Below are 27766 nucleotides of genomic sequence, written 5' to 3' on the forward strand. Positions count from 1 at the left end.
GGCTTAGTTGTAAAAGCCATTTGATTAAGAAATGAAGGGATCGTTATGTATTTCTTTTCTTTCATATAGTTTATTTAGGTAGTTCGTGTGATAACATTTGTCCAAGCAACCGAGAAAGTTCATTTTCTGGATACTTGGGGGGCATATAACCCGAGATGGATCAGAACATAACCAGGTACAAAACTATCCCGGATATAACCAGGTCCAAAACTTAGAAGTTAGTAAAATTGATTAACTGATGTTTTTTTTTTAAGAAAACACGAGGTGTCAATAAACCTAGCACGAACTAAGTTTTAAATCATTAAAAATCCTGGACATAACCAGGTACAAAACTATCCTGGATACAACCAGGTCCAAAACTTAGAAGTTAGTAAAATTGATTAACTGATGTTTTTTTTAGAAAACACGAGGTGTCAATAAACCTAGCATGAACTAAGTTTTAAATCATACAAAATATCCTAGGGTCAACCAGGTCCAAAACTTAGAAGTTAGCAAAATTGTAAATTCGATGGCTTCCCTAGAAGTTCGAGCTAACAGTAAACCTAACGTGGACTGAGTTTGAAATATTTAAAATCCCGGATATAACCGAGTCCAAGGCATGATGCTTGACAGGTATGATACAAATCAGCACATTAATTTTGGATATAACCAAATTCAGAATGTCTATCCCGATCTAAAAGTCAATTCCTAAGATTTTGAATGTGCAAGTCTAGAAAAGAATAAACATGAGAAACAATCAAGGAAAAGACAAATAGATAAAAAGGTAGATATATGAATTAAAACCAAATTGTCTCGAGGAAAAATAACCTCAAACCAGGCCAAATGGCAGATGTTTACAAAAAGATAAGAAAAAAGAAAACCAAGCCCCTCTAGGACGCTCTGAGGATGTAACCTCTTCGGTCTCCTGCTCGCCCGCAGTGGAAGCATCCCCGGTCTCAGACTGCTCTTGTAGGATCTGAGCGTTGAACTTCTCGAGGTATGGATCCCAAAATTCAAAAGCCAGGAAGGAGAAGTTGCCACCCTGGTTGAAGGCCCAGCAGTGATACAACATGCTTTCCATGGAGGATAGCGAGGCCGCCTTCTCCTCCTTAATAGCAACCTCGGTCTCCAGCTGCTTGGCTTTGGCCTCTGCGACCTCGACTTGGAGAACAGCGAAGGCAACCTTTGTAGCCTGCTCACTCTCTTGAGACGATGCAAGGGCAGCCTTGGCATCGAGCTCGCCTTGTTGAGCAACTGCGAGGGCAGCTTGGGCAGCAGTCAGGGCAGTCTGAGCAGCCTGGAGCTCAGCCTGAAGCTCTTCATTCCTAGCCCTGACTCGAGCTATGCTACAATGCTGAGCCAAGACCGACTGCAAAAAAAAATAACTGGGGTAAAATCAAAAGAAAAAATAATGTATGTATGTTCAACTGAGGAAAGCTAGCTTACTGTGAGAGTCATCCCTAAGGCGGACTCCAGGACGTTCTCCGGACTCCTCTCCTCGATTACCCTCAGGTCCTTCGGGTGGGCCTTGTATATGTGCTCCACCACGTGGTTCGCCATCTCATAGAGAGTCCCCTGAAAGGTATCAGGGATCTTCTCCAAGTCCTGAGCATTGACTAGGATGCGTACGGTGGTGGCGGGGACAATAGAAGCTGTGGGATCAGCTTGTGCTGTCTGATCCCGAGCAGAGGTAGATGGAAATCGAGGAGGAGGCGGAGGAGGAGCCATTTTTTCCGTCGCGGCAGCAGTCGCAGCGGCAGAGCTCGTGCCTTTCCCCTAAGCCGGGGATTTGTAGTTAGTCCCTGTCGCAGGGGGCGTCCTCTTTGCTGTAAATCAGGGCTTCTTTATGGCAGGCCCCGAGCTGGTCTTTCCCTCCCGGAAAATAGTGTTGATATCGGGAGCTCCTGGTTGTGCCATTTCTTCACCTGAAAAGAAGGAAAATGAAGTTAGTATACATGTAAAGTCATCAGTTTACATAAAATGTGTATACATATACAATACAATAAAAGATCCTACCCTCCGGGCTAGGGGAGGAGTCTATTGTCACGACCTCTGGCCTTGGATCTGCTGGAGGAGAGGGGGAGTCTAAGTCTACAATTTCTTGGATTAGGGGAGGTTCAGGCTCAGGTTTTATCTCGGGGCTGGACTCCTCTACGTACTGCCTGAGTCCAGGGGCAAGGGTATCCTGGATTAGAGAGGGCCACTACCTGAGATTGGTCCTATACTCTTCAAAAAAGGACGACCCGAAGGATAGAGTATTGTCTACGACAACGGTACCCTTAGGGTAGCCCATGTCATGGCGTAACACTAAGTTGTCCATGCACTAGAGCAGGGTTATATTACGGTCTGGGTCACTAGGGCGGCGATGGATGAGTTGGTTTGGATTAAACCTAACTAACCTAAGGTCAGCGACAACCCTATCTAAATCCCTATTGGGGTATGGGTTACCTTGGCCAAAGGGGCCGGCTGCTGCCCTCGAAGAAGCTCGCTCTAACTCAGGGTCTCGAGCAGCCTCGGGAGCCTGCCTCTTTCGTACGAGAGGCACTTTGTCTTCTTCTTGCTCCTAGCCTTTAGCGGCCTCAGCATCCCTTCATGGGTAGGCTGGAGCTCGCGGACCACCGGGAGGTCAGCCCATGTTCTTCTCAAAGCCAGAGTCTGGCCTTCAGCAATTAACTTACATGCCAGCATCGTGTCGTCTGACACAAGCTGGTGGTAGTCCTTCTCGCTAGACAGAAGCCTAGATAGCGTATCATATTGACCCCCGAGGGTCACAGACTTGTCCGTCCTCGCGAATATGGTTGCACAAAAATACTACTCAATTAGTATATGCACGAGAAGTTGATCCAGGTACAAAGAGAAAGATTTCACAAACTAAGAAAGGAAAGGAAAGAAGACTTAGGAGGACGATTGAAATATCGGTGTTCGTAGTTGCATAACCAATTCGACATAAAGAATTGATCTTTATAGTTGTTGGGATAGCTGGGGTGATCAATGACCGAGGGCGATTAGATCTAATCTTTATTGGCTTGCGTTGAACACGCTAAGGCCCTCCTGATTTATGAGTCAGCACTGTGTGACCAGTGCCCAGTACCACTGCCGAACCTGACTAATGAGTCACGGCTTCACAGTTGATACTGGCACCTTTGCCAATTCTGACTAATGAGTCAGTACTATGCACAAGTAAGCAATGCTACCAAACATATGTCATATGTCGAATATTCAAATGAAGGCATTCAGCATGCTTACTTATTAGTTGCTAGCACAATTATGATCATGCACAAACACAGAGACTCAAGCTTTGATCAATCTCACAGTCAATATTCATGGCATGCCCTAATCACATGTTTCTCGTGCATCACATGCATCACACTTAATCATCCAGCATGCCTCAATAATAACCATATGCAAATGAGCAAGATTGCTAAGCATTCAATATGCTATCAATGTTTACATTTAAACATCCAACATGCGTCAAGAATAACCATGCATGTCACATATGGGGTGCAGTTTTCTTACCTTTGGTCCAAGCACACGTTACCAATAAAAGAGCCACAAGGCAATCCCGATTCCAAGCCTCTAGTGATAACCTAGTCACAATCACAAATGGTGATCCAATGAGTTCAAGTTCTAAAACCAATCCTGGAACCAAGACCTAGCCTCCAAGACATCAAACGCCACCAATCCGGGTAGTAGGAATGATCCCAAGGCCTAAGGTTTGAGTTCCCATGACTAAAAACCCATTTTGGTCACTTTTCCTCTTTTGAGCCGCAGCCCCACTCAAGTCAGGCCCAAAAAATCCTCTCTGACAGCAATTAGAGCCTCAAGTCTACCCAATAGAGTCGCATCTCAAATAGCCCTTCAACACCAAACCACCAACTTCTTCAAGCTTGAGCCGCAGTGCCCAAGAACAGAGCATGTAACGCCCTACTACCTTAGAGCCATTACATAGTGAGTTTAAAATAGAAATCGTGCTTTTGGACTGACTCTACGTGGTTTCTAAAGCCAAAAGTGTGAATAAACCAGAATTTAAGGCTGTACTCTTTGAAAATATTTAGTTTCATTGAAAACGTTAAGTATCAAACATCTGGGATCCCAAAATAAGGTTTACAAAATATTTACAACTCAAAAATAGATTTACACTAGGTTAACTATCAAAAGAATGGATTAATACAGCCATTTACAAAATGCCCCCAACCAAAGCATTCGGGCAGGCCGAACATGTACGCGTTGCCCCCACGCTCTCCATACTCATGGCCGGTTGACTGACTCCTTGCTTTTACCTGCCACACGGAGCACCCGTGAGCCGAAGCCCAGCAAGAAAACCCAAATAGTACATAACATATGCAAATAATATAGCTGACATAATCCACTGATAAACAGGAAAACCATCAGACTAAACAAGCACGGCCATGCCGCCCCAGAGGCCTTACCAAAGCCTGGGGTCTCGGTCCTCACCGTAAGGATAACTCATGTATCCCTTGGGTCCCACCCTGGCTATAGCATCCCATGTGCTGAGTGTTACTTCCGGCCCCAAGGCCGTACCCGGCCTTTGCCGCTCTCGACCTCAGCCATTCATTTCATTATAATTACACGCATAATACATTTCGAAATAATCATTCAAACATATAATAATTCATTCAAGGTCATACATTTGCAAGTAAAAAAATCTAGGGCCATGCCCTGCAATAACACTGTGGGCCCATGCCCTAATCCCGGGTGTTACGGTTTTCTTACCTTTAAATTCGATGGCCTTGATCAACCTGACTCCTTGAGCACGATCCTACTCGAGCCCTAGCGCTTACCTAAGCAAAATCCATAAGTCAAAGTCATTACCAAACCTCGAGTCCAAAACCTAGCCTCGGGACCAATCCCGAGCCCCCGGGGAGTCCAAGATCCCCAAAACAAAGTGGCGGAATCGAGCCCCGAACCCTAGGTCAAAATCCCTTCACAAAAGCCCAAAAATCCCCTCTGTGAACAGTGCAGCGCTACAGCGCTCTAAAGAGGGCGCTGTAGCGCTACAAGCAGAACCACCCCACCAGAACAGGGGCTAGCGCTGTAGCGCTAGTTGCAGCCAGACCAAAACCAAAAATCGCTTCTTGCGATTTTCTTCTCCCATTTCAACCCCAAACTTGCCCAAACCTTTTCCAAACCCAAAAACACACATATCCACACCACACACTCATCCCGAGCTCAAGCAACCCCAAACTCAAAATCTAACACAATGAACCCAAAAACCAGAAATTCACTCAAACAACAAAGATAGGGTCTTAGAAATCATACCGTGGGTGGAATTTCGACCTTGAGCTGAACCCTAGACCTCCTTAGCTTGCACCTTCACAACCTTGACCTGATTTCCCCAAAAATCCCATCCATTAAGCTCAAAAACACAGTTCAAACCAGTCAAGCCCTAAAACAGAAATCCCCATGAACTTACCTCAAATTTCTGGTGTGATCTTGCTAACCCCTTGCCAATCCTCAAGTCTAGCTTAGGATCCTTGATGCTCAGCCTACCCTAGCTCTCCACTGAGCTTGACTCCAAGAAAAATGAAGGGAAAAATGGTTGGGAGAGCCACAAACCGATTCTTGGACAAAACCCTTAAGCTTTTCTCTCTTTTCCTTTCTCTTCCTTCTTTCTTTCTTTTTCAGCCTTAACTCATTTTCTACTAAATCCACTAAGTATAAAGCCCCCCTTTAATTCATCTCTTACAAGCCTAAAGACCAAAATGCCCTCCCTTACTAATTCTAAACCTTTATGTCCATAAAGGGGCATTTTAGTCATATTACCCAAATTCCCACTAATTCCTCAAGTGTTCCTAATAATTCCCGCTCGCTACCCAATACCTGATTAATCATCAAATATACATTCCTCATCATCCAGATTAACCTTAATATATTTCCAAATTCTCATTTAAACCCCCCAGGCTTAACCCAAGCCGGGTACAGATTCCCGCTTTGACTTTTCTGCTAACCCGCTCATTCTAGGATCGTCTCGAGTCAGAGATCACAGATATCAACACAGTCATGCCCAAAATGGCCAAATTAAAAATATGCTCAATCAGGTCTACATGCATACTAATTCACATAGTCATGCATCACAAATAATCAAATAGTCATATAACGTGCATTAAATCATAATCATGCATTAAACTCATTAAAGTCACACACAGAATCCCATTAAGCCCTCCAGGCACACTACTCAAGGCCCTTAAGCCTTAATAGCGAATTTGGGTCGTTACAGTGCCGCGGCTCAACCTCGAACCCAGCCAAAGAAACTCCATTTCTTCATCTAAAAACCTTTCAAAAACATATCCAAACATCTCCAAACTCAAAAATCAAAGTTCCCAAACATCCCCATGATCCAAAACCAACAAAACCCAAGTCTCAAATCACCCAAAAACACATCAAAACACAAAATCCAATTCAAGCTTAAAAACTTTAAAATCTCATAACTTAAAACTTGAATTACCTCCAATTGAGTTGTTCCCAACTAAATCCTCCGGCTAATAAGCTTCTAATCTTCCCTAGGATCGCTATGCCTCGATCCTCGCTTGAATCCGAGTCCTAGAACTCAAGTTACCTTCGAAAATGCGATCGGGAGACGAAAGTGGAACTTAGAGGGAGAGAGAACGTACATAACGTTCTTTTTATTTCTTTAAAAGGTTACTTCAAGCTTAAGTATCCTCAACCATATCCTAACACTCGGGGTCCCGAAAATACTCCCGGGGGCAAAATAGTCAAAACCTCAAGAATTTCCCCCTGATCTTACTAACTTCCAATTTATCACCAAATATTTATTCCCATTACCCAATAACCCGGTAATGCTCTAAATACCCCTTGACTCACTCCGAGTCAAGAATAAATCCCGTTGTGACTCACCCGGTAAAGCTCTAGGATCGTCTTGTGCTAAGTAACCCTAGCATAACCAAATAATAATAAAGCACCACACACATATCACATATATGTCAAATATGCCCGAAATGGCCAAAATATGAAAATCACCCCATTACTCATAAATGGGTTCACATGCATATTTAATACACCTAAACATGCATATTATCATTTAATAACATAATAAATCAATTATGGCCCTCCCGGCCTCCTAATCAAGGTCCTAAACCTTATTAGGAAATTTGGGGCATTACAATGCAAAGCGAGACATAGAGGTTGTAACGACCCAAATTCGCTAATAAGGCTTAAGGGCCTTGATTAGCGTGCCAAGTGGGCATGATGGGATTTATGTGTGACTTTGATGAGTTAAATACATGATTATGATTTAAAGCATGTTATATGACTATTTGTTTATCTGAGATGCATGACTACGTATATTAGTATGCATGTAGGCCCGGATCGTGTTAGAAGGGCATAATTGTAATTTTGGCCATGTTGGGCATAACTGTATTGATATGTGATAGTTGTATTCTGTTAATTGTACCACGTGAGTGTGGTGTTATTATTGTGATGCACGTGCCGAGACGGTCCTAGAGAGCAAATTAACTTAAAAGTCACAACGGGATTTCTATACCCGGCTCGGGAGGAGCCTAGGGGTAATTCGAGGATTTTGTAACTTAGTTCTTGAGAGATTTTGGTGACTGGTAATTTGGTAACTTGTGTAACTGATTAGTAACCATAGAGAGTAACATGTTTTGATGGTAAAATGGTAGAATTGTAATGGATAGGAAATGACAAGTAAGCCCTTGAGGTTTAGTTAGGAAAGGATAGGCAAGGAGGGGTAAGATGGTCATTTGGCAAGGGGTTTAGACAAATTGCAGCTGGGTTATATGGGGTGAACGGTTTGGCACTTATCCATTTTGGTGGTTTTGTTTAAAAATTAAGAAAAGGAAAGCTTGAAGGAGACCTAGGGCAAGAAGAAGAAGAAGGAGAAGAAAAGGAGTGAAGGAGCTGAAATTTGAGACTTAGGAGATGAATCAAGGATGCATAGGGTTGGATTCTTCATTCAAGGTAAGGATTCTAAGTAAATTTAAGGCTTGTTTCTGTTATGGTTTGAGAAATTTAAGCATGGTTTAAGTTTGGTTTTGGGTTTTATGTTTTCTGAAGTTGAAAATCAAAGATGTGGATTTTGGGGATTTGATTGTGTGTTTGGGTTTCTTTGATTGTGTTTCTGAGTTGTTAAATGGTCTATGTGGGGTTTTGAATTGATTTTGGGGCTTAGGTGTGAGTTGGGGATGTTTTGGGAGTGTTTTGGATGATGAAATGCAGAGGAAAAACCCAGTTTTTCTGGGTTCGCGAAGGAGCGCCGCGGCCCTGTTCCTGGGCACCGCAGCGCGAGGCTGTTTTCAGTCAGGGGAGCTTTCTGACTTCGCTGGGCGCCGCGGCGCTACGCCTTTTTCAGGATGGGAAATTTTACATTTTTGGGCATTTGTTCCAGGGGCTTGGGGGATGTTTCTGATGATTTGTTTTAGGAATTTGGGAGTCCCGAGAGTGTGGGATTGGTCCCGGGAAGTGGTTATGATTTGATTAGTATTAAAGGATGTTTCATGTGTGTTGTGACTAGGATATTGGAGAGGCCCGTGCTTGAGGACCGTGCTCGTGACTTTAGTGCATCAAGAGGCTCGAAATACAGGTAAGAAAACTATAACACCTGTAGGATAGGGCGTGGGCCCATAGTGTGATTGCGGGGCACAGCCCTATATTGTATGATTAGATGATTGCCGGGCACGGCCCTATATTGCATTACATGTTAGGGTGCAGATTTAAATGGATTGATATTTGTTTGAATGTTGTTTGATTTATGCTATATATGATTATAGTGAAATGAACGGCTATGGCCGAGGGCGGCAAGGCCGAGAACGGCAGCGGGGCCGGAAGTAACACTTAGCACATGGGATGCTTATAGTCAGGGTAGGACCCAGAGGATAAATGTGAGATCCTTACGGTGAGGACCGAGACCCCAGGCTGTGGTAAGGGTTCTGGGGCGGCATGGCCGTGTTTGCTTAGTCTAATGATTGACTTGTTTATCTGTGGATTATCTGATATGATAAACTGTATAAATTGCATATGTTAGGTTTTGCATGAGTTTTCTTGCTGGGCTTCGGCTCACGGGTGCTCTGTGTTGCAGGTAAGGGCAATGACTGAGTCAACCAACCATGAGTACGGAGAGCGTGAAGCGACGCGTACATGTTTGGCCTGCCCGACTGCTTTGGTTGGGGGTTTGTTTGAAAATGGCTGTAATAATCTATGATTTTTAGAACTGATCAATTGTAAACTTATTTTAAGATGTAAATAGTTTTCAAACCTTATTTTGGGATCCCAAATGTTTAATACTAGAAGTTTTATTGAAACAACGCATTTTTCTAAGATTAGAGCCTTAACTTTTAATTAGTCACACTTTTGTTTCAAAACCTCGGTTAGCGAGTTCTTTGCACACTGTTTTGTCTTAAAACTCACTTAGTAACGGCTCTAAGGAAGTAGGGCGTTACAACTTGGTATCAGAGCGAGCCAAGGTTTATTGGTTCTGGAGATCGACCGAACATGTACGCTCGCTGTCAGTGACAAGCTCGACTCAGGGTTGGTTGGTATGAATGATTGACATGTTTGAATATATGATTGAATGCCCTGTTTGCCTGCTTATTTATATGGAGCATGAGAAATGATTTGACATATGCATGAGATGCTGTTGGGCTGGGCCCTTGACTATTGCATGTTGAGATTGATGCATGCTGAATAACATTATTATGCATGTGAATGAATATGGGCATAATAGTTTACATATTGAGTGTATGGGATTAATTGTTTAAACTGAATTCATATCTATTATCCGTTTATTTGCTTGTATGAAGCATGCTGAGTACGGATATACTTAGTTGTGATAAAATTTAGTAGCTAAATGTATGACATTGCGGATTTGACCTAGTACATGCTTTGTGTGTGCATGATACCTGTGGATAATTGGATTTAGTTGTGGGTTGGTTCAGGGTACGAACCTCTGAGTTCAGGAGTTTGGTCGGTTTTGACGGATGAACTCGAGTTGTTGGTTCCTAAAAGGGTTTGGGGACCTGATATTGTGTTGAAAGGGGGGTTTCTAGATATAAGTTGGAGTTGGGATCTCCAGTTACCTCTGAAAGTAGCAGCAGGGGGTCGCTAGTGCGTGAGTAAGCTGTGGAGTTGTTAGTTGAGATAGGATAGAAGAACAGCGGATTTCTCTGGAGAAATAGATGATTTATATGCTTTAACAGTAAGGTTACCAGTGTTGGTTTACTGTGAGGTATGGACAGATAAGGGTATTATATGAAAGGCTAAAAGGGTGTTATCCTCTAGTGTTGAGGAAGGTACGAGTTGACAAGGAATTTACCAATAGATGAGCAGAGTTAATTCCACCCTTGGTTAAGAGGATGAGAGATCCTGATTGGAGGGTTATGTTAAATGTTGAGGCAGAGGGATGCCTGGATTTGGTACTCGGGCTGAGGTACAGGCACAATGGGTTGGAAAGAACCTAGATGATGAATTGTTAGAAGAGATTATTAAGACATGATTTGAACTGTGGAGACTGGTGGACTTATAAGTTTGGTTTGGACTGTTGGGGGTAACAACAGTATAAATCAATGGGTTTGGTGGATTGGGTAAATCATTTCGGAAATTTATACTGATGGAATGTATCTGGAATTGATGGCGACCCATTTAAGGATATGAGATCTGGAATAGTCTAAGGTATTTGGGCCGCTCTGATGTAAGGGCTTATCGCCTGCAGGTGGATGGCGGAGAGGGCCATATTGTTCGAGGAACGGATGGTCGATGTATAGAGCATGAGTGCTAGAGCCGCAAGGGCGGTGCTTCCTTTGATGGAGTTAGTAAAGGGAGAATTGTGATAATCAAGTTGATAGAACCCCGGATAGTTCTGTGGCTTCTGGTTTTGCCAGAAAAGGGGGAAAGGTCTGGTTGATAAGATGGTACTTTTATTGTTAGAATGCCGCAAGGAAAGATTCTCAATTGTTGAGGTAGAAGGACCCCAGACAGTGCTTGGGCACCTAATTTGAGATTGGAAAGAAGCCTGAATAAAAAGGTAGTTATCAAGATGGTGACAGGAACTAGGGAGGTTATTTGGTATGCACATGAGGGAGAAGATGCCACCTGAGAGGAGGTCAGGTGAGGGCATGACTTCTACATAGAGTGACTCGAGATGTTTGGATGGATTTCCCAGGGTGAGGGAAACGGAGAACTGAATGCCTCGCTACATTCGTAGTTCGAGGCTGATTCCTCGAGGATGAGTATTTAACTGAATGGTTTATGCTTTGGTCATGTAACGAACTGAAAGAACTCGGTGTTGTGAATGCTCCGAGAGGGTGATGGACATAGAGAGGTTGCCTCAAAGGTGCCATTTGAGAGGCTGAGGACAGTAATACTTATTGAGAAGGAATTAGAAACTCTGGCAGATGGATTGTTGAGGATATCATCTGGAGTATGTAAAGGAGACTGAGTGGGAACTGAGCTGACCAGTGGAAAAATTATGTGGGTATAAAAAGGAAAACTCAGGAGTATTTCAAGGTTAGACTACAGATAGGATTGGTATAAAGAATGTTGTAAAAGGTGGTTTTGGCTGACAGAAAGTCTGTTGAAGCAATCGAAGGAATTTGACCCTGGAGTAGTCAGAGTGTTATATTGCGGGGATCGTTAGCATCGTGGAGTTAGAACGAAAAGTACAATGTTGGATTCAAGAAAGGACGATGTCTCCAAGAGTTGATCTATGACTTGGTTATTACTAGTTGGAAACCAAGGATAGAGACATTTCGTGAATTGTCTAGTTTGCACCGGGTAGGGTGTGAGGAGTTGGTAACAAAGATTCTGGAATGGTTCAAGCTACAGCAGCACAGGTAAGTTCTTTAGGCAAAGAATGCATGAACGGTATGGATAAGTCCCCTTCAAAGCTCACGAGCAGTACATGTGGATTACTCCCAGAAGGAAATGGTGAGCAAATGACTATGCGGAAGACGTTTGTACCCAGAAGGCGGAGTCTCAGGTAAGGTTTTACGGAGTGTTAGTTTGGGTGTCGTCAAGAGTACTCAGATTAGAGCTACAAGAAGAAAGGACAGGTATGAGGAGACTTGATCTGAAGCCACAAAGAAGCTAATGATGAATATCTGAAGAATTGAAGGCATAACAAGACTGGTACGCACGTCATCTATTGCACAAGCACCTCCGGAGACAACTACATCAGAGATGAGGAGAACAGTAAAACTCGAGGTTAGACGGACTGAGTGGTGTCAAATCAGAAAGAAATTTGGAAGACAAGGTAAGAATTGATTAATATCTGGCAATGTTGGAATATGTGTGTGATATGGTTAAGTATAGAGTATTAGCATAAAGGACTTGATCTATGATGAGGATATGGAATTGTGGGAGTGCATCACGGATTGCGCACACCCAGGCGCATTTGGCGCGAGGATGGATCGAACCTTGCGGGAGATGAAAGAATGGATCATGGTTGATATCCTTGGAACGTTAAGTTGACAGTTATGCATGGCATAAGGTACTTGAGTGTTGGGTATTAGTAAGAAGGTTAACGTTGAGACCCAGATGCGGTGAAAAGTAACAGACGGTGAAAAGTTTGAAATCCTCGATTGAAAGAGGGGAGATGTAATTGGAGGCGGAACTCCTAACTGTGAGGCGTGTGTCAGTCAGGGGATAACACCATAGACTGTAATAGAGTGGACAAGGCAATGACTGAGATTGGCGTAACGCTAGTAGGCATGATTAGCTGGTGAGTGTCACTGAGCTATGGAATCCGAAGTGTCGGCTTTGGTTGAAGCAGGGAAGGACCCTGCTAAGGTGGTACAAGTTAGGATACCAGGAATGGATGAAGGATCCAATTAGATTCGGTTTATGAATGAGAATTCTGAATGGACATCATTCCACCTCCTAGGGTACATCGTACCGGGAGGGTCGAGCGGGTGATAGAACCTAGTGTTTTCCGTTGGACCCTGAGGGGTTAGGTGATGTGGTGGTGCATCGTGGGGATAGACCACTATAGACCTTAAGTAAGGTGTTTGGACATGAAAAGTTTTAACGCGGTGGTTTGAGTTAATGTAGTTGGTTCAGGTGAACTGGTAGCAGGGTAAAACGTTGATGATACGGAATTGAGACCCAAGAGTATTTTAAATTTGGAATGGATTTAGAGAACGAAAAGAACAGAGTGGGAACCTGGAATTATCAGTTGATTGCAAGTGGAATGGCAGTCTGAAAGTTTATCGGATATCTAAAGAATTGAGCACTGAGTAGGCGAATACATGAGGTATTAATGGAAGTGTAATCCCTGGTAAGTTAGTCGTGGTGGCAGTTGCTAGTGTCTTGTTAATGTAATGCGACATAGGGCTTGATAAGAGGTGAAGGACAGTGAATACTACGGTTTGGCTTTAGTTCAGAGAGAAAGCCGGAGAGGTTGTTGGAATTCTTAAGGCAGGAGTGTCAGCCTATTTGAAAGAATAAAGAGCTGGTAAATTGCTAAGTTATGAGGAAATAAAATTCCGGAAGGAAAGAGTTGCGTCTCTGCGTAATAAACAGACGAGGATCTGTAAGGTGTTCAGAGAACGAAGGGAGAGTTCTGACTCTTAATTCAACATATAAATTCTGAAGTTGTACTAAGGGTTAGGCCAGCGGGGCCTACAAGTTGATCCCACCTAGTAGAGGTGACGACTTTGAGTATCTCTAGAATCAGGAATAAGACAATGAATTGGTCATTGTAATCTAGGCAGAACCTGAGGCTTCGGCAGGGTTGCGGTGTAAACGAGGGGCTATCGAGAGTATGGCTTTTAGACAAGAACTTGTGGGGCAAGATTGTTACTCCTGTAAGAGTGTTGTTGAAAAGTAAAATAAAGGCGGTGGACCTTGGAAATTATGGTCAGAGTTGCGGGTTTACTGACTGATGTGTTGGATAAATTTCGAGGACGAAATTTTTATGAGGAGGGGATAGTTGTAACGACCCAAATTCGCTAATAAGGCTTAAGGGCCTTGATTAGCGTGCCAGGTGGGGATGATGGGATTTATGTGTGACTTTGATGAGTTAAATACATGATTATGATTTAAAGCATGTTATATGACTATTTATTTATCTGAGATGCATGACTACGTATATTAGTATGCATGTAGGCCCGGATCGTGTTAGAAGGGCATAATTGTAATTTTGGCCATGTTGGGCATAACTGTATTGATATGTGATAATTGTATTCTGTGAATTGTACCACGTGAGTGTGGTGTTATTATTGTGATGCACGTGCCGAGACGGTCCTAGAGAGCAAATTAACTTAAAAGTCACAACGAGATTTCTATACCCGGCTCGGGAGGAGCCTAGGGGTAATTCAAGGATTTTGTAACTTAGTTCTTGAGAGATTTTGGTGACTGGTAATTTGGTAACTTGTGTAACTGATTAGTAACCATAGAGAGTAACAGGTTTTGATGGTAAAATGGTAGAATTGTAATGGATAGGAAATGACAAGTAAGCCCTTGAGGTTTAGTTAGGAAAGGATAGGCAAGGAGGGGTAAGATGGTCATTTGGCAAGGGGTTTAGACAAATTGCAGCTGGGTTATATGGGGTGAACGGTTTGGCACTTATCCATTTTGGTGGTTTTGTTTAAAAATTAAGAAAAGGAAAGCTTGAAGGAGACCTAGGGCAAGAAGAAGAAGAAGGAGAAGAAAAGGAGTGAAGGAGCTGAAATTTGAGACTTAGGAGATGAATCAAGGATGCATAGGGTTGGATTCTTCATTCAAGGTAAGGATTCTAAGTAAATTTAAGGCTTGTTTCTGTTATGGTTTGAGGAATTTAAGCATGGTTTAAGTTTGGTTTTGGGTTTATATTTTCTGAAGTTGAAAATCAAAGATGTGGATTTTGGGGATTTGATTGTGTGTTTGGGTTTCTTTGATTGTGTTTCTGAGTTGTTAAATGGTCTATGTGGGGTTTTGAATTGATTTTGGGGCTTAGGTGTGAGTTGGGGATGTTTTGGGAGTGTTTTGGATGATGAAATGCAGAGGAAAAACCCAGTTTTTCTGGGTTCGCGAAGGAGCGCCGCGGCCCTGTTCTTGGGCACCGTGGCGCGAGGCTGTTTTCAGTCAGGGGAGCTTTCTGACTTCGCTGGGCGCCGCGGCCCTTGCGGGTAGCGCTGCGGCGCTACGCCTTTTTCAGGATGGGAAATTTTGCATTTTTGGGCATTTGTTCCAGGGGCTCGGGGGATGTTTCCGATGATTTGTTTTAGGAATTTGGGAGTCCCGAGAGTGTGGGATTGGTCCCGGGAAGTGGTTATGATTTGATTAGTATTAAAGGATGTTTCATGTGTGTTGTGACTAGGATATTGGAGAGGCTCGTGCTTGAGGACCGTGCTCGTGACTTTAGTGCATCAGGAGGCTCGGAATACAGGTAAGAAAACTATAACACCCGTAGGATAGGGCGTGGGCCCATAGTGTGATTGCGGGGCACGACCCTATATTGTATGATTAGATGATTGTCGGGCACGACCCTATATTGCATTACATGTTAGGGTGCAGATTTAAATGGATTGATATTTGTTTGAATGTTGTTTGATTTATGCTATATATGATTATAGTGAAATGAACGGCTATGGCCGAGGGCGGCAAGGCCGAGAACGGCAGCGGGGCCGGAAGTAACACTTAGCACATGGGATGCTTATAGTCAGGGTAGGACCCAAAGGATAAATGTGAGATCCTTACGGTGAGGACCGAGACCCCAGGCTGTGGTAAGGGTTCTGAGGCGGCATGGCCGTGTTTGCTTAGTCTAATGATTGACTTGTTTATCTGTGGATTATCTTATATGATAAACTGTATAAATTGCATATGTTAGGTTCTGCATGGGTTTTCTTGCTGGGCTTCGGCTCACGGGTGCTCTGTGTTGCAGGTAAGGGCAATGACTGAGTCAACCAACCATGAGTACGGAGAGCGTGAAGCGACGCGTACATGTTTGGCCTGCCCGACTGCTTTGGTTGGGGGTTTGTTTGAAAATGGCTGTAATAATCTATGATTTTTAGAACTGATCAATTGTAAACTTATTTTAAGATGTAAATAGTTTTCAAACCATATTTTGGGATCCCAAATGTTTAATACTAGAAGTTTTATTGAAACAACGCATTTTTCTAAGATTACAGCCTTAACTTTTAATTAGTCACACGTTTGTTTCAAAACCTCGGTTAGCGAGTTCTTTGCACACTGTTTTGTCTTAAAACTCACTTAGTAACGGCTCTAAGGAAGTAGGGCGTTACAGAGGTCTCAAGTAAACATCGCAAAGGTGTGTGTGTTATCACCGATTTGTTATCATGAAAAGATGGTTCAATGCCTAGTGCAACCAAATTTTTGACAAATTTTGTGATAATTACACTATAGTAAAGTTCAAGTTGAAAAACACTTTGCTTTATGCACTAATGCAATGTCTCCTATAAGAGAGAGTTCTTATTTAATCAAGTGGGGGATATGTTATATTTTAAAATATAATGATTGATTAAATAAGTGTTACAATGAAAAACTATTTAATATAGTGGGGGAATGTTATATTCTTTTATAATATAATGTATTATTATATTATATTATAATATTATATTTTAGATTAAATAAATGTGACAAAGAGTGTCACATATTGTAACATAGATAGAGAGTTACAATATTTAGATATATGAGATATATCCAAATATGTAACATATTTGGTGTTACAAATTTGTAACTTCCAAATATTACCCTTTATTGTGTAAATTTGGTGTTACACAATATTGAGATGAATTTCATAAAGCCATATGTGAAATGGCTATTAAAGATATGATTTTAACCCCAATAATGTATTTTGGGAGTTACAAAATCATTTGGGAGGGTTTGGAATCGTTTGGAAAAACATCACATTTTCAAGTGCTGAAATTGGTCAGTGGTCGCGGCCACAGAACGTTGGTGGCCACGGCTGTGGGACAAAGAGTAGTGGCCGCAGCCACTGATGTCCCTGGCCGCGGCCAAAGGTGTAAATCTGACCAATTTATCAGTTTTTTCAATCTTTGTTGAACGGCTTAAAAAACCCAAATAACTCACAAATCTCATTTTTAATTCCATATTAATCCAATTAAACATTGGTAACAACCATGGGGGTTGGTGGAATTTAAAATTCAAAGAGTGTCTCTAAACTCTATAAATATGAGGCTATAGCTCACTTGAAAGACATACCATTTCTATCCATTAGAGCACTTGGCTAGAAATACCTTGAGGCTTGATAATTCCATAAAGCATTTCCTTTAATCTGAGAGAGATCTTTTAGTGCTTGAGTTAGGGGAAATAAGCTTTTGGACAAAGGTTTTAAACATTGTTCAAGTTGGTGATCCCCAACCCTCTTCACTTAGGTTGTGTAAGTGAGAGTTTACATGTGTTTCTGTTCTTACATTTTATTCTATTGCTTTTCTTCTTATTCTCTTGTTCTATTTACTTGTAACTTTTGTTTAGAGTTCTAATCTTCTCTTTTGTTTCAAACACCTTTACTTTACTTGTAATCTTTTGCTTAGAGTTGTATTTTTCACTATTCTATTCTTCTTCTTTTTGTTTATTTGTACTTTCAGTTATAGAGTTGTAACCTTATTTAATCAATCTATATTTATTTGTAATATATTGCCTAAAGTTGTAATATTCTTACCTATTTCCATTGAGGCAAAAACTATTTTTCCTAACATACGTGACATGCATGGTTATTATTGATGCATGTTGAGTGCTTAATTGTGGATATGGATTGCATATCAAATGCTTAGCAAATCTTGCTTACTTGTGAATGGTACTGACTTACTAGTCAGAATCAGCAATGGTGTCAGAACTATATGTGAAGCTATGACTTATTAGTCAAGTTCCACAGTAGTTTTGAGCACTGGTCGTATGTTACTGACCTAAGAGTCAGGAGCGGCATAAGCGTCATGAACGCAGAGCCGATGAAAGATTAGATCTAATCGACATCTGCATTGAATGACTCATCATGAGCATTAATGCCGGACCGACCCCGAATTCGATGAAAACTAAAAGCACGTGCCTAGTTCTATGACTAGTTACTCAGAGCTAGGGCCAGAAGGCCCAGATGATCCTATCGTCACATGGCTAAGGGTATGGAACCCACAGTAGTGACTCCATGGTCACTCACCCGGTTTACATTGGTGACTCGCTCATCAGTCACATATTCTATTAAAGCTAGTGACTCGATCACTCATTTGTAAAGGGTGCGGAACCCATGTTAGTGACTTATACATTTGTCACTCATCAGTTTAGGACTATAAGTCCTGGATGATTATCATGATCATCATTTGATATTATATATGTGCAGTATTAAGTTTTCTTGATGGGCTTTGGCTCATGGGTGCTATGTGGTGTAGGTAAAGGGAAAGAAAAGTGCACCCAGCCTTGAGTAGAGAGCTTATGTGGCAATGTGTACATATGCGACTGCTTGACCACCACGGCCAAGGAATTCTCGGAGGAACTAGGGGGTTTACCTTATTTTTGCCGCTTAGGTCGGCAGGTTGTAAATTTCAAATTGTAATGACCATTTTGGATTGTAAATAACTTGTAAATATTTTTATGGGCCCATGAACAGTTTTATGTATTAAATAAAATATATCATTTCCTTTTGATTGATTTTACACATTAACCTATTAATAACACCTAGATGCACATTTATAACCAAAGAACTCGATTAGCAAGTTAAGCACGATTCAAAGATTACAATAACGGTTTTGGAGTGATCAGGGCATTACATTAGCCATGGTTTTTCTCCTCCAAAAATACTCAAAATGGATATTGTCTTTGATATTGACGATTTCACAGAAACAATGGAGATGACTAATAATGATTTTGACAAGAAAATCATACAAATCTGTAAGTTTTAGGGAGGATTTCGTGAGAATAAAAAAGAGAAAGGGAAGAGAGACGAAGAGAAAGTTTTAGAATTTTTGATAAAATAAAAATGATATTTTGAATATGAGAGGAATATTTAGCATCAAATTAAAAAAATTAATAGTGCTATAATTTTTTAATAATATTAGACATTATTAAATATTATTGGGGATAAATTGAATTATCAGGTAACATTAGCACAAATCCCGCCACCTGCATCATAATCTGACGTGTTGACAAAGTGCATGGTAATGACTGTTCAGAACTTCCAAACGTGGATGACAAGTTGACCACGACTCATTAATTCATGAGGAGCAAACCACAACGGCAAACACCCCGCGCCGCCGCGTTAACCAAATTAAATAAACCCTTAATTAAATATATATGAACTGAATATAATAAGTATAGTATCACAACAACCAACAGTAAAATAATATTATCGAATAAGCCAACTAAAAAAAACATTTACCAGAAAAAACCAACCATACAAAAACACTTTCCTTCTATCTATTTCATTTCTCCTTATCAAATTCAAGGCACTTTTTTTTTTGGTTTTGAAAAAGCCTTATCAAAACACTTTCATTGAAGAAAAATGGCGGAAAGCGTGGTGACCTTCCTGCTAGACAACCTCTCTGTTCGACTGCAAGAGGAGTTTCGGCTCCTGAGCGGCGTTCGAGATGATGTACAGTACATTGTCGACGAGTTGGAGAGAATCAAAGGCTTCTTAAGAGTTGCGGACGCCATGGAAGAAAACGATATCCAGCTCAAGGTCTGGGTCAAACAAGTCAGAGACGTCGCTTACGACATTGAAGACTCCCTTGACGAGTTCAACCTTCGTTTTTCTCATTTCCATGGCCGTGGATTCCACGCGCCGCTTCGGAAGCTTCTCCGCTTCGTCAAAAACTTAAGAGCCCGCCATCGAATTGCTTTGGAGATACAAGTATTCAAGTCCAGAGTGGAAATTATCTCGGAAGGTCACCATAGATACGACCTTCGAAGTCGAAGGCTAGGCTCGAGCTCAGGTGGTTTGATCCGGGGACGATTGGCGAGTCAGGGGGATGCGCTTTTGATTGAGGAAGCGGATTTGGTCGGAATCAGTGAGCCCAAAGGACAACTAATTGAGTGGCTCATGAGGAATGATTCCGGACGACAAGTCGTTTCGGTGGTGGGAATGGGAGGGTTGGGGAAGACGACATTGGTGAAGCAAGTTTATGAGGATCCGAAAGTGAAGAAACGCTTCAAGGTTCATGCTTGGATATCTGTTTCTCGGTCGTTCAAGACCAAAGATCTCTTGAAAGATGTCGTCAACCAAATCTTCAGGGTTATCAGAAAACCAGTTCCACCAGAAGTGTCCACCATGAGCAATGATCTTCTAAAGGAGAGAGTAAAAAACTTGCTTAAACAGAGTAGATATTTGATTGTTCTTGATGATGTTTGGCAGGTAAAAGCTTGGGATTCGATCAAACTGGCTTTACCCACAAACGACATGTATGGTAGCAGAGTTATGATCACCACTCGCAATGCTGAGATAGCTTCTGCGAGCTGTGTTGAAACCCATGATTGGGTTTACAATTTTGAGCCTTTAGGGGAGAAAGAATCTTGGGACTTGTTTTGTATGAAAGCCTTTCACTTTCAGGGTGGTTTATGCCCTCCTCATTTGGAGGAAACTTGTCGATTGATATTGAAAAAGTGTGGAGGATTGCCTCTTGCAATTGTGGCAATTGGAGCTGTTTTGGGTGCCAAAGACAAGACGAGTAAAGATGAATATACCATTCTATATGATTGTATTGGTTCTGAGATTGAAGGGAATTACAATCTTGATAGCATGAAAAGAGTCCTTTCTCTTAGTTTTAATGATTTGCCTGATAATTATGCAAAGATACAATCCATAAAACCCAAATGAGAGATAGCAAAAAGATGAAGAGAGAAAAGGGAGGCTAGAGTGTATTGCAAAAATAGAGAGAATGTATTCTAGGTTACAAAACTTATAAGCCAAGCCTTTTATATAAGGCAAAAGATATAAAATAACAATGATTAAGAAAAGACTAAAATACCCTCAAATAATAACTCTAACACCCCACCTCAAACTCACGATGCAGCAACAATAAGCATCGAGAGTTTGCCAACTAGAAATTGAAAACGAGAAATAGAATGAGACTTAGTAAAAAAGTCAGCAATCTGTAAAGAAGAAGGAACAAAAGGCAAAGTGATAGTGCCAAGCTTCAGGTGGTGACGAGTGAAGTGACAATCAATCTCAATGTGCTTGGTGCGTTCATGAAAAACTGAGTTGTGAGCAATCTGGATGGCACTTTGATTGTCACAATACATAGGAGTGGGTTGAGAATGACATACACCCATATCTACAAGCAGCCATCTTAACCAAACAATTTCTTTGGTAGTAGATGACATAGCGCGGTACTCTGCTTCAGTGGAAGATTGGGAGACAACAGTTTGTTTCTTACTTTTCCAAGAAATAAGAGAATCACCCAAAAAGATACAGAAACCAGTAACAGACTTCCGATCCGTGGGATCACGACCATGATCAGCATCAGAGTATGCACGCAGCTCCAAGGAAGAAGTGGAGGGAAACAAAAGGCTTTGAAAGATAGTACCCCGAAGATACCTCAAAATGCGAAGAACAGCTGCCCAGTGAACAGTAGTAGGAGAGGCAACAAATTGACTAACAATGTGAACAGCATATGCAATGTCGGGGCGAGTGATAGTGAGATAAACCAAACTGCCAACAATAGTGCGATATAAAGTAGGATCATGCAAGGGAGTGCCATCAGCAAGGGAGTGCCATCAGAAGGAGAATACTGAACATTGAGCTCAAAAGGAGTGGCAACTACTTTTGTATCTGTAAGACGAGCACGGTCAATAATGTCAGAAGTGTATTTTGACTGAGAAAGAAGATAGCCTTTTGGGGAGAAGGCAACTTCAATACCCAGAAAATACCGAAGAGGTCCCAAATCCTTCATCTCAAACTGAGAAGCTAATTGAGACTTTAACACTGCAATTCCATCTAAATCATCACCAGTAATGATCATATCATCAACATATAAGGAAAGGAGAATACGACCTGCATTGGTACACTTAACAAATAGTGCTGAGTCATGATTACTTGAGAGAAACCCAAGAGAAGTAACAACATTGGAGAACTTCTCAAACCATGCTCGAGGAGCCTGTTTGAGACCATACAGAGCTTTCTTAAGCTTACAAACTTCTCCATGATTGTGAGGGACCCCAGGAGGAGGAACCATGTAGACCTCTTCATGTAAATCGCCATTCAAGAAAGCATTCTTAACATCCAACTGAGATATATTCCACTGACGAGCAGATGCAACTGCTATAAGAGCACGGACAGTAGTCATTTTTGCAACAGGAGCAAAAGTTTCCTCAAAATCCATACCATACTGTTGAGAAAATCCCTTAGCTACCAATCTAGCTTTGTAGCGTTCAACAGACCCATCAGACTTGGTCTTGATTTTATAAACCCAACGAGAACCAATTGTATGTTTACCAGGAGGTAAAGATACCAAATCCCAAGTATCTGTCTTGTGCAAAGCTGAAAGTTCCTCATTCATAGCATGCTGCCAAAGAGGGTCAGTAACTGCTTCTTTATAGGATAAAGGCTCAGAGAGACAATGAATAGACGCTAAAAATGAAGTGAAAGGGATAGAATAAGACGAATAAACAAAATGTGGTAGTTTAGTAGACTTACGAGTGCGCTGAGGATAGCGAGGAGGATCTACAGTATCAGAAGGATCTAGAACAGCTGTAGGCGGAGGTGTTTCAGAAATGTCAGCCTGCGAAATACCAGTATCAATAGCTCGAGACCTGCGAGAGTAATGACGTGGAAAAGGGACTATAGGAGCAGGAGAAGATTCAGACTCTACAATTTGAGGAACTTGAGGAGAAGAGGTACTTGTATGCTCGCAAAAAGGATCAATATGAATAAGATCTGATTTGGTCAAGTTGTGAGTAGTGCCAGGAATAGAAAAGAAGGGTATATGCTCAAGAAAAACAACATGGCGAGATACATATAATTTTTGAGAAGTTGGATCAAAACAACGATATCCTTTTTGGCCATCACCATAACCAAGGAACACACAAAGTGCAGAGCGTGATGACAGTTTTGTACGCTCTACACTAGGACGAAGAACAAAGCAAGTAGAACCAAAGACTCTCAAAGAAGAATAATCAGGAATATGTCCATATAGTTTTTCAAAAGGGGACAAACCTGAAGTGATTGAAGATGGAATCTTATTAATAAGATTGACTGCAGTGAGAACTGCTTCTCCCCAAAACTGACTAGGCACAGATGAGGACAATAAAAGAGAACGAGCAGTTTCAATAATGTGTCTATGCTTTCTTTCAGCAACACCATTTTGTTCAGGGGTATCTGTACAAGAAGTTTGATACACAGTTCCATCTAAAGCAAGAAAATTACAGAATTTATTTGAAGTATATTCACCACCTTGATCACATCTAAAACATTTAATAACAGAAGCATGTTGAGTTTTTACATAAGCTCGAAAACGATCATAAATATCATAGAAATCAGAACGACATTTCATTAGAAAAACCCAACAAAATCGAGTGTGATCATCAACAAAAGAGACATAATATCTAGACCCTCCTTTTGTAGCAATAGGAGAGGGTCCCCACACATCAGAATGAACTAAGTCAAAAGGTGCAACAGAACATGAAGTACTTTTACTGAAAGGTAAAGCAGAAAATTTTGCAAGTTTACAACCACTACAATCAGAAATATCATGAACTTTCAAATCTCCTAAGGTTCCTGTAGAAGCTAAGAATCTTAAACGGGAAGCTGAAACATGACCAAGGCGAGAGTGCCATAAATAAAAACTAGACGATGATGGAGACAATCGAAAGGAAGACAGATCAACACTAGGAGCTGCAAATACTGGTAATTTCAGCTCATCCAAAACATATAAACCCCCCCGCCTACGGCCGGTCCCAATCAGCTTCTGAGACTGCGGATCCTGCACATGACAAGAAGTAGAAGAAAAAGACACTGAGTAACCAGAATCACACAATTGACCAACAGATACAAGGTTTAGTGAAAGCTTAGGAATATGGTAAACATTAGGAAGCGATAAATGATGACTGACAACAGAACCAACACCTGCTAATGGCATAGGAGTACCATCAGCAGTCATGACAGGCACAGATGATGCAGGACACAAGGAAACAAAAGATTTCGAATGTGGAGACATATGGTGCGAGGCTCCAGAATCTAAAATCCATGTAGAGGATGTCATACCTGAAGAGCTAGTAGGGGGCTGACCTACCGAAGAAGAGGCAGACATGGCATGTGGCTGCATGGTAAGAAACTTCTGAAACTGTTCTGAGAGGGCAGCAAGAGCAGGATTGGAAGATGAGGCCCCAAAATCATACGAGTCAGATGGAGGTACAGTAGCAGCGGCATTAAATTGCGGAGGACGGTATGGTCGAGGTTGTGAGTGGTTGCCAAACTGTGGTTGGCTACCATAATGAGGCGGTTGATTACCGAATTGAGGAGGTCTGAGTTGATGTCTTTGTTGCTGGGGTGCACGATTTACTAATTTAGGACACTGAGCCTTCCAGTGACCTTTTTGTTTGCAAAAGCTGCATTCATCAACTCCAACCTTTGTGTGAGGTTTATTCTCATGGTGAGTAAAGTGTCGAGGAGGAACTACCAAAACAGAGGGACTGGGTGCTGGGAGGATGCCTTTTCCTGCTTGAGACTTAAGACGAATTTCATCTGCCAATAGTTCACTAACTACTGAATCAACCGAAGGAAGTGGAGAACGATGCAAAATAGAGCCACGGAGTCCCTCAAAGTCATCACGAAGTGCCATCAAAAACTGAACCAATCGTTGTTCCTCCCTACGAGCAATATATGGTGCAAAAGCTCGTAATTCTGCAGATTCAGTAAGGGCCAATTGATCCCATAGATCTGTCATAACTGAATAGAACTCTTGAATACTCATATCTTTCTGTTCAAGAGCTCTAATATCTGATTCTAATTGATATTGCTTTGCAAAGTTAGACTGAGTATACAGCCTTGCAAGATGGTCCCAAACTTCCTTCGCTGTTTCATACTTGGCTAGTTGGGTACCTATGGAGTGTTCTACAGAGTTGTTTATCCAAGTAATAATTTTTGAATTATCCACTTCCCAATTTTCTAGCAAAGTTGCATAATCCGCTTTGTCATTTGTTAGTTTAACCAAAGTTCCAAAAACATAACCCCACATCTTTTTCCCTTTCAAAATTTTTTTCATCACATAGTTCCAATAAGAATAATTCTTTCCATCTAACCTCACACTAATGGATTGAAGGGAATCATCTCTATTACTTGCCATTTCAGAAACAAATTTCCAAATGCTATCTCAGACAAAAGTTCCCAAATTCTGCAATATGACGAAACCTTAAAATTTCAGAATGAACACGAAAATCACATACCGAGTTACTGCAAAGATGCTTCGACCCAATTTGCTGCAATACGCAAAAGCTATGGTTACGCTTAAGAAATTCAATTCCATAAACCCTTCTCTGATACCATGATAATTATGCAAAGATACAATCCATAAAACCCAAATGAGAGATAGCAAAAAGATGAAGAGAGAAAAGGGAGGCTAGAGTGTATTGCAAAAATAGAGAGAATGTATTCTAGGTTACAAAACTTATAAGCCAAGCCTTTTATATAAGACAAAAGATATAAAATAACAATGATTAAGAAAAGACTAAAATACCCTCAAATAATAACTCTAACATTGCCATACTACTTGAAATCTTGTTTCTTGTACTTGAGCATCTTTCCTGCTTTGCAAAGCATCGAAACTATGAGATTGATTCGGCTATGGATAGCTGAAAGTTTTGTGGTTGAGAAAGAAGGAAAAACTCTTGAAGAAGTTGCTGAGGGTTATTTTAAGGAGCTTTTGAATAGAGGGCTAGTTCAAGCGGCTGAGACAACCAATGATGGAAGGATCAAATCATGTCGGGTACATGATATTCTAAGGGAGATTGCCATTTTGAAGTCCAAGGATCAAGATTTTGCTGATACAGCGAAAGAGCAAGGTTCCATGTGGTCAGACAAAGCTAGGCGCTTATCGATCTTTAACATACCGCAGAATGTAGAGCACAAAAGAGTATCCAAACTTCGTTCATTGCTTATATTCCCAGAAGAAGATTTGGCTGCTGAATTTTCATTATCAGCATTGTTTCCTAGAGGTTTTAGGCTGCTCAAGGTATTAGACTTGCGAGGTGCATCATTGGAGATTTTTCCAAGAGAAATAGTTAAGCTAATTCATTTGAGGTATTTAAGCTTGAGGAATACCAAGGTGAATCATATTCCTAGCTCTATTAAGAAGCTTCAAAATTTAGAGACACTGGACCTTAAACAAACTTATGTCACTGAGCTTCCTGTGGAGATTGCGAGTCTCAAGCAACTCCGGCATCTCCTGGCATATCGATATGAAATTGAGTCTTATGCACATTTTGACTCCAAGTATGGTGTTAAGGTCCCTTTAGGAATAGGAAGCCTTCAGTCACTTCAGAAGCTCTGTTTTATAGAGGCAAATCAAGGGAATGGTTCTATAATGACAGAGCTGGGAAATATGAAGCAGCTGAGAAGGTTAGGGATCATAAAATTCAGAGAAAGAGATGGTATTGCTTTGTGTTCTTCAATCGAAAAGCTCACGAAACTTCGCTCTTTGTCTATCACTTCTGAACAAAAGGAGAATGTGATTGATCTTCAACAAATTTCTTCTGCACCTGAATCTCTACAAAGGCTGTACTTGGCTGGGCGTTTCGAAAAGTTACCTCACTGGATAAACTCTCTTCAAAATCTAGTATTACTACATTTAAAATGGAGTAGGTTAAAGGAAGATCCTCTGGTACATCTTCAGAATTTGCCTAATCTGGTTCATCTTGAGTTTCTTCAGGTTTATGATGGAGATAGCCTGCATTTCAGAGAAGGAGGCTTCCCAAAGCCCAAGCTATTAGGTCTTGACAAATTAGATAGACTTCAATCTGTGACAATGGATAATGGGGTCATGCCAAGACTTGAGAAGTTGGTCATACAACGCTGCAAACTCTTGAAGAATGTCCCAACTGGAATTGAACACTTGACTAACTTAAAGGCAATCGAGTTTTTCGACATGCCTGATGAGTTAGTCATGAAACTTCGTCCAGATGGTGGAAAAGATTACGAGAAGATTACTAATGTACCAGCAGTTTACTCTTCTTATTGGATAGATGGTGCTTGGGATGTATATTCTATTGAGAGGTTCAGTGAAAGAGAGAGTTCTCAGCCAGGTACTACTGCTGCTATAGCAGAGAGGAGACACCAGAGGAGTACTCTATGGAAAGTGTAAATTTTTGTACAATCAGGTTTTTTTGTGTATATGGTTATTACATAAATACATAAATATACTTTATACAAGTTTAATAAAAAAGTTTATACAAGGTGTTATGCTGCAATTTCATATTTGTATTCTTTTACTTTTGAATTTTATTCGTGCAACATTATTTGATAATTGTTTTTGAATCCATGCAAGTTAAATTTTGATCTGCTTCTTACTGCTTTGTGTCACTAGCTTCAGGTAAGTACACCATGACCAATTTGACTTTTGCTTAGGTACATTGCTTAAGGAAGAACTTTGTTCCTTTTGTTTATTAATTTCTTGTTTCAAACCTTTGTTTGCCATAAACCAAACGCTGCAAACCTGCAAACACTCATTGTATGTACCAAACGCAACCTCACAGGATTAGTTTAAAACAACATTATCAAGTGCATCAAAAACACGTTAGGAATAACTCTATTAATTAATTTTAAATTATGAATTTATAAGTTAAATAATTTAAGAGTTTCTCTTTTTCTTGAGCAATAAAATATGTTAAATCTCCACAGAATATGATATGAGAAATG

General features: G+C 41.1%; 1 protein-coding gene across 1 annotated transcript; it reads left to right on the top strand.

Moving 5' to 3' along the window:
* Positions 1-19267: 19267 nt before the first annotated feature.
* On the top strand, positions 19268-27318 carry LOC133777734 (disease resistance protein RPM1-like). Its single transcript, XM_062217456.1, has 2 exons — positions 19268-20688; positions 25610-27318. The coding sequence occupies exons 1-2, from the start codon at positions 19424-19426 to the stop codon at positions 27210-27212; spliced, it is 2868 nt and encodes a 955-aa protein (XP_062073440.1). The 5' UTR covers positions 19268-19423; the 3' UTR covers positions 27213-27318.
* Positions 27319-27766: the final 448 nt, after the last annotated feature.

The sequence above is a fragment of the Humulus lupulus genome, chromosome 5 (genome assembly GCF_963169125.1).
Source record: "Humulus lupulus chromosome 5, drHumLupu1.1, whole genome shotgun sequence".
NCBI classification, from domain to species: domain Eukaryota; kingdom Viridiplantae; phylum Streptophyta; class Magnoliopsida; order Rosales; family Cannabaceae; genus Humulus; species Humulus lupulus.

Coding starts and splice junctions, on each gene's coding strand:
- LOC133777734 (XM_062217456.1), top strand. CDS start 19,424: ATGGCGGAAAGCGTGGTGACCTTCCTGCTAGACAACCTCTCTGTTCGA. Junction 20,689..25,609: donor CTTTCTCTTAGTTTTAATGA/TTTGCCTGATAA, acceptor AATAACTCTAAC/ATTGCCATACTACTTGAAAT.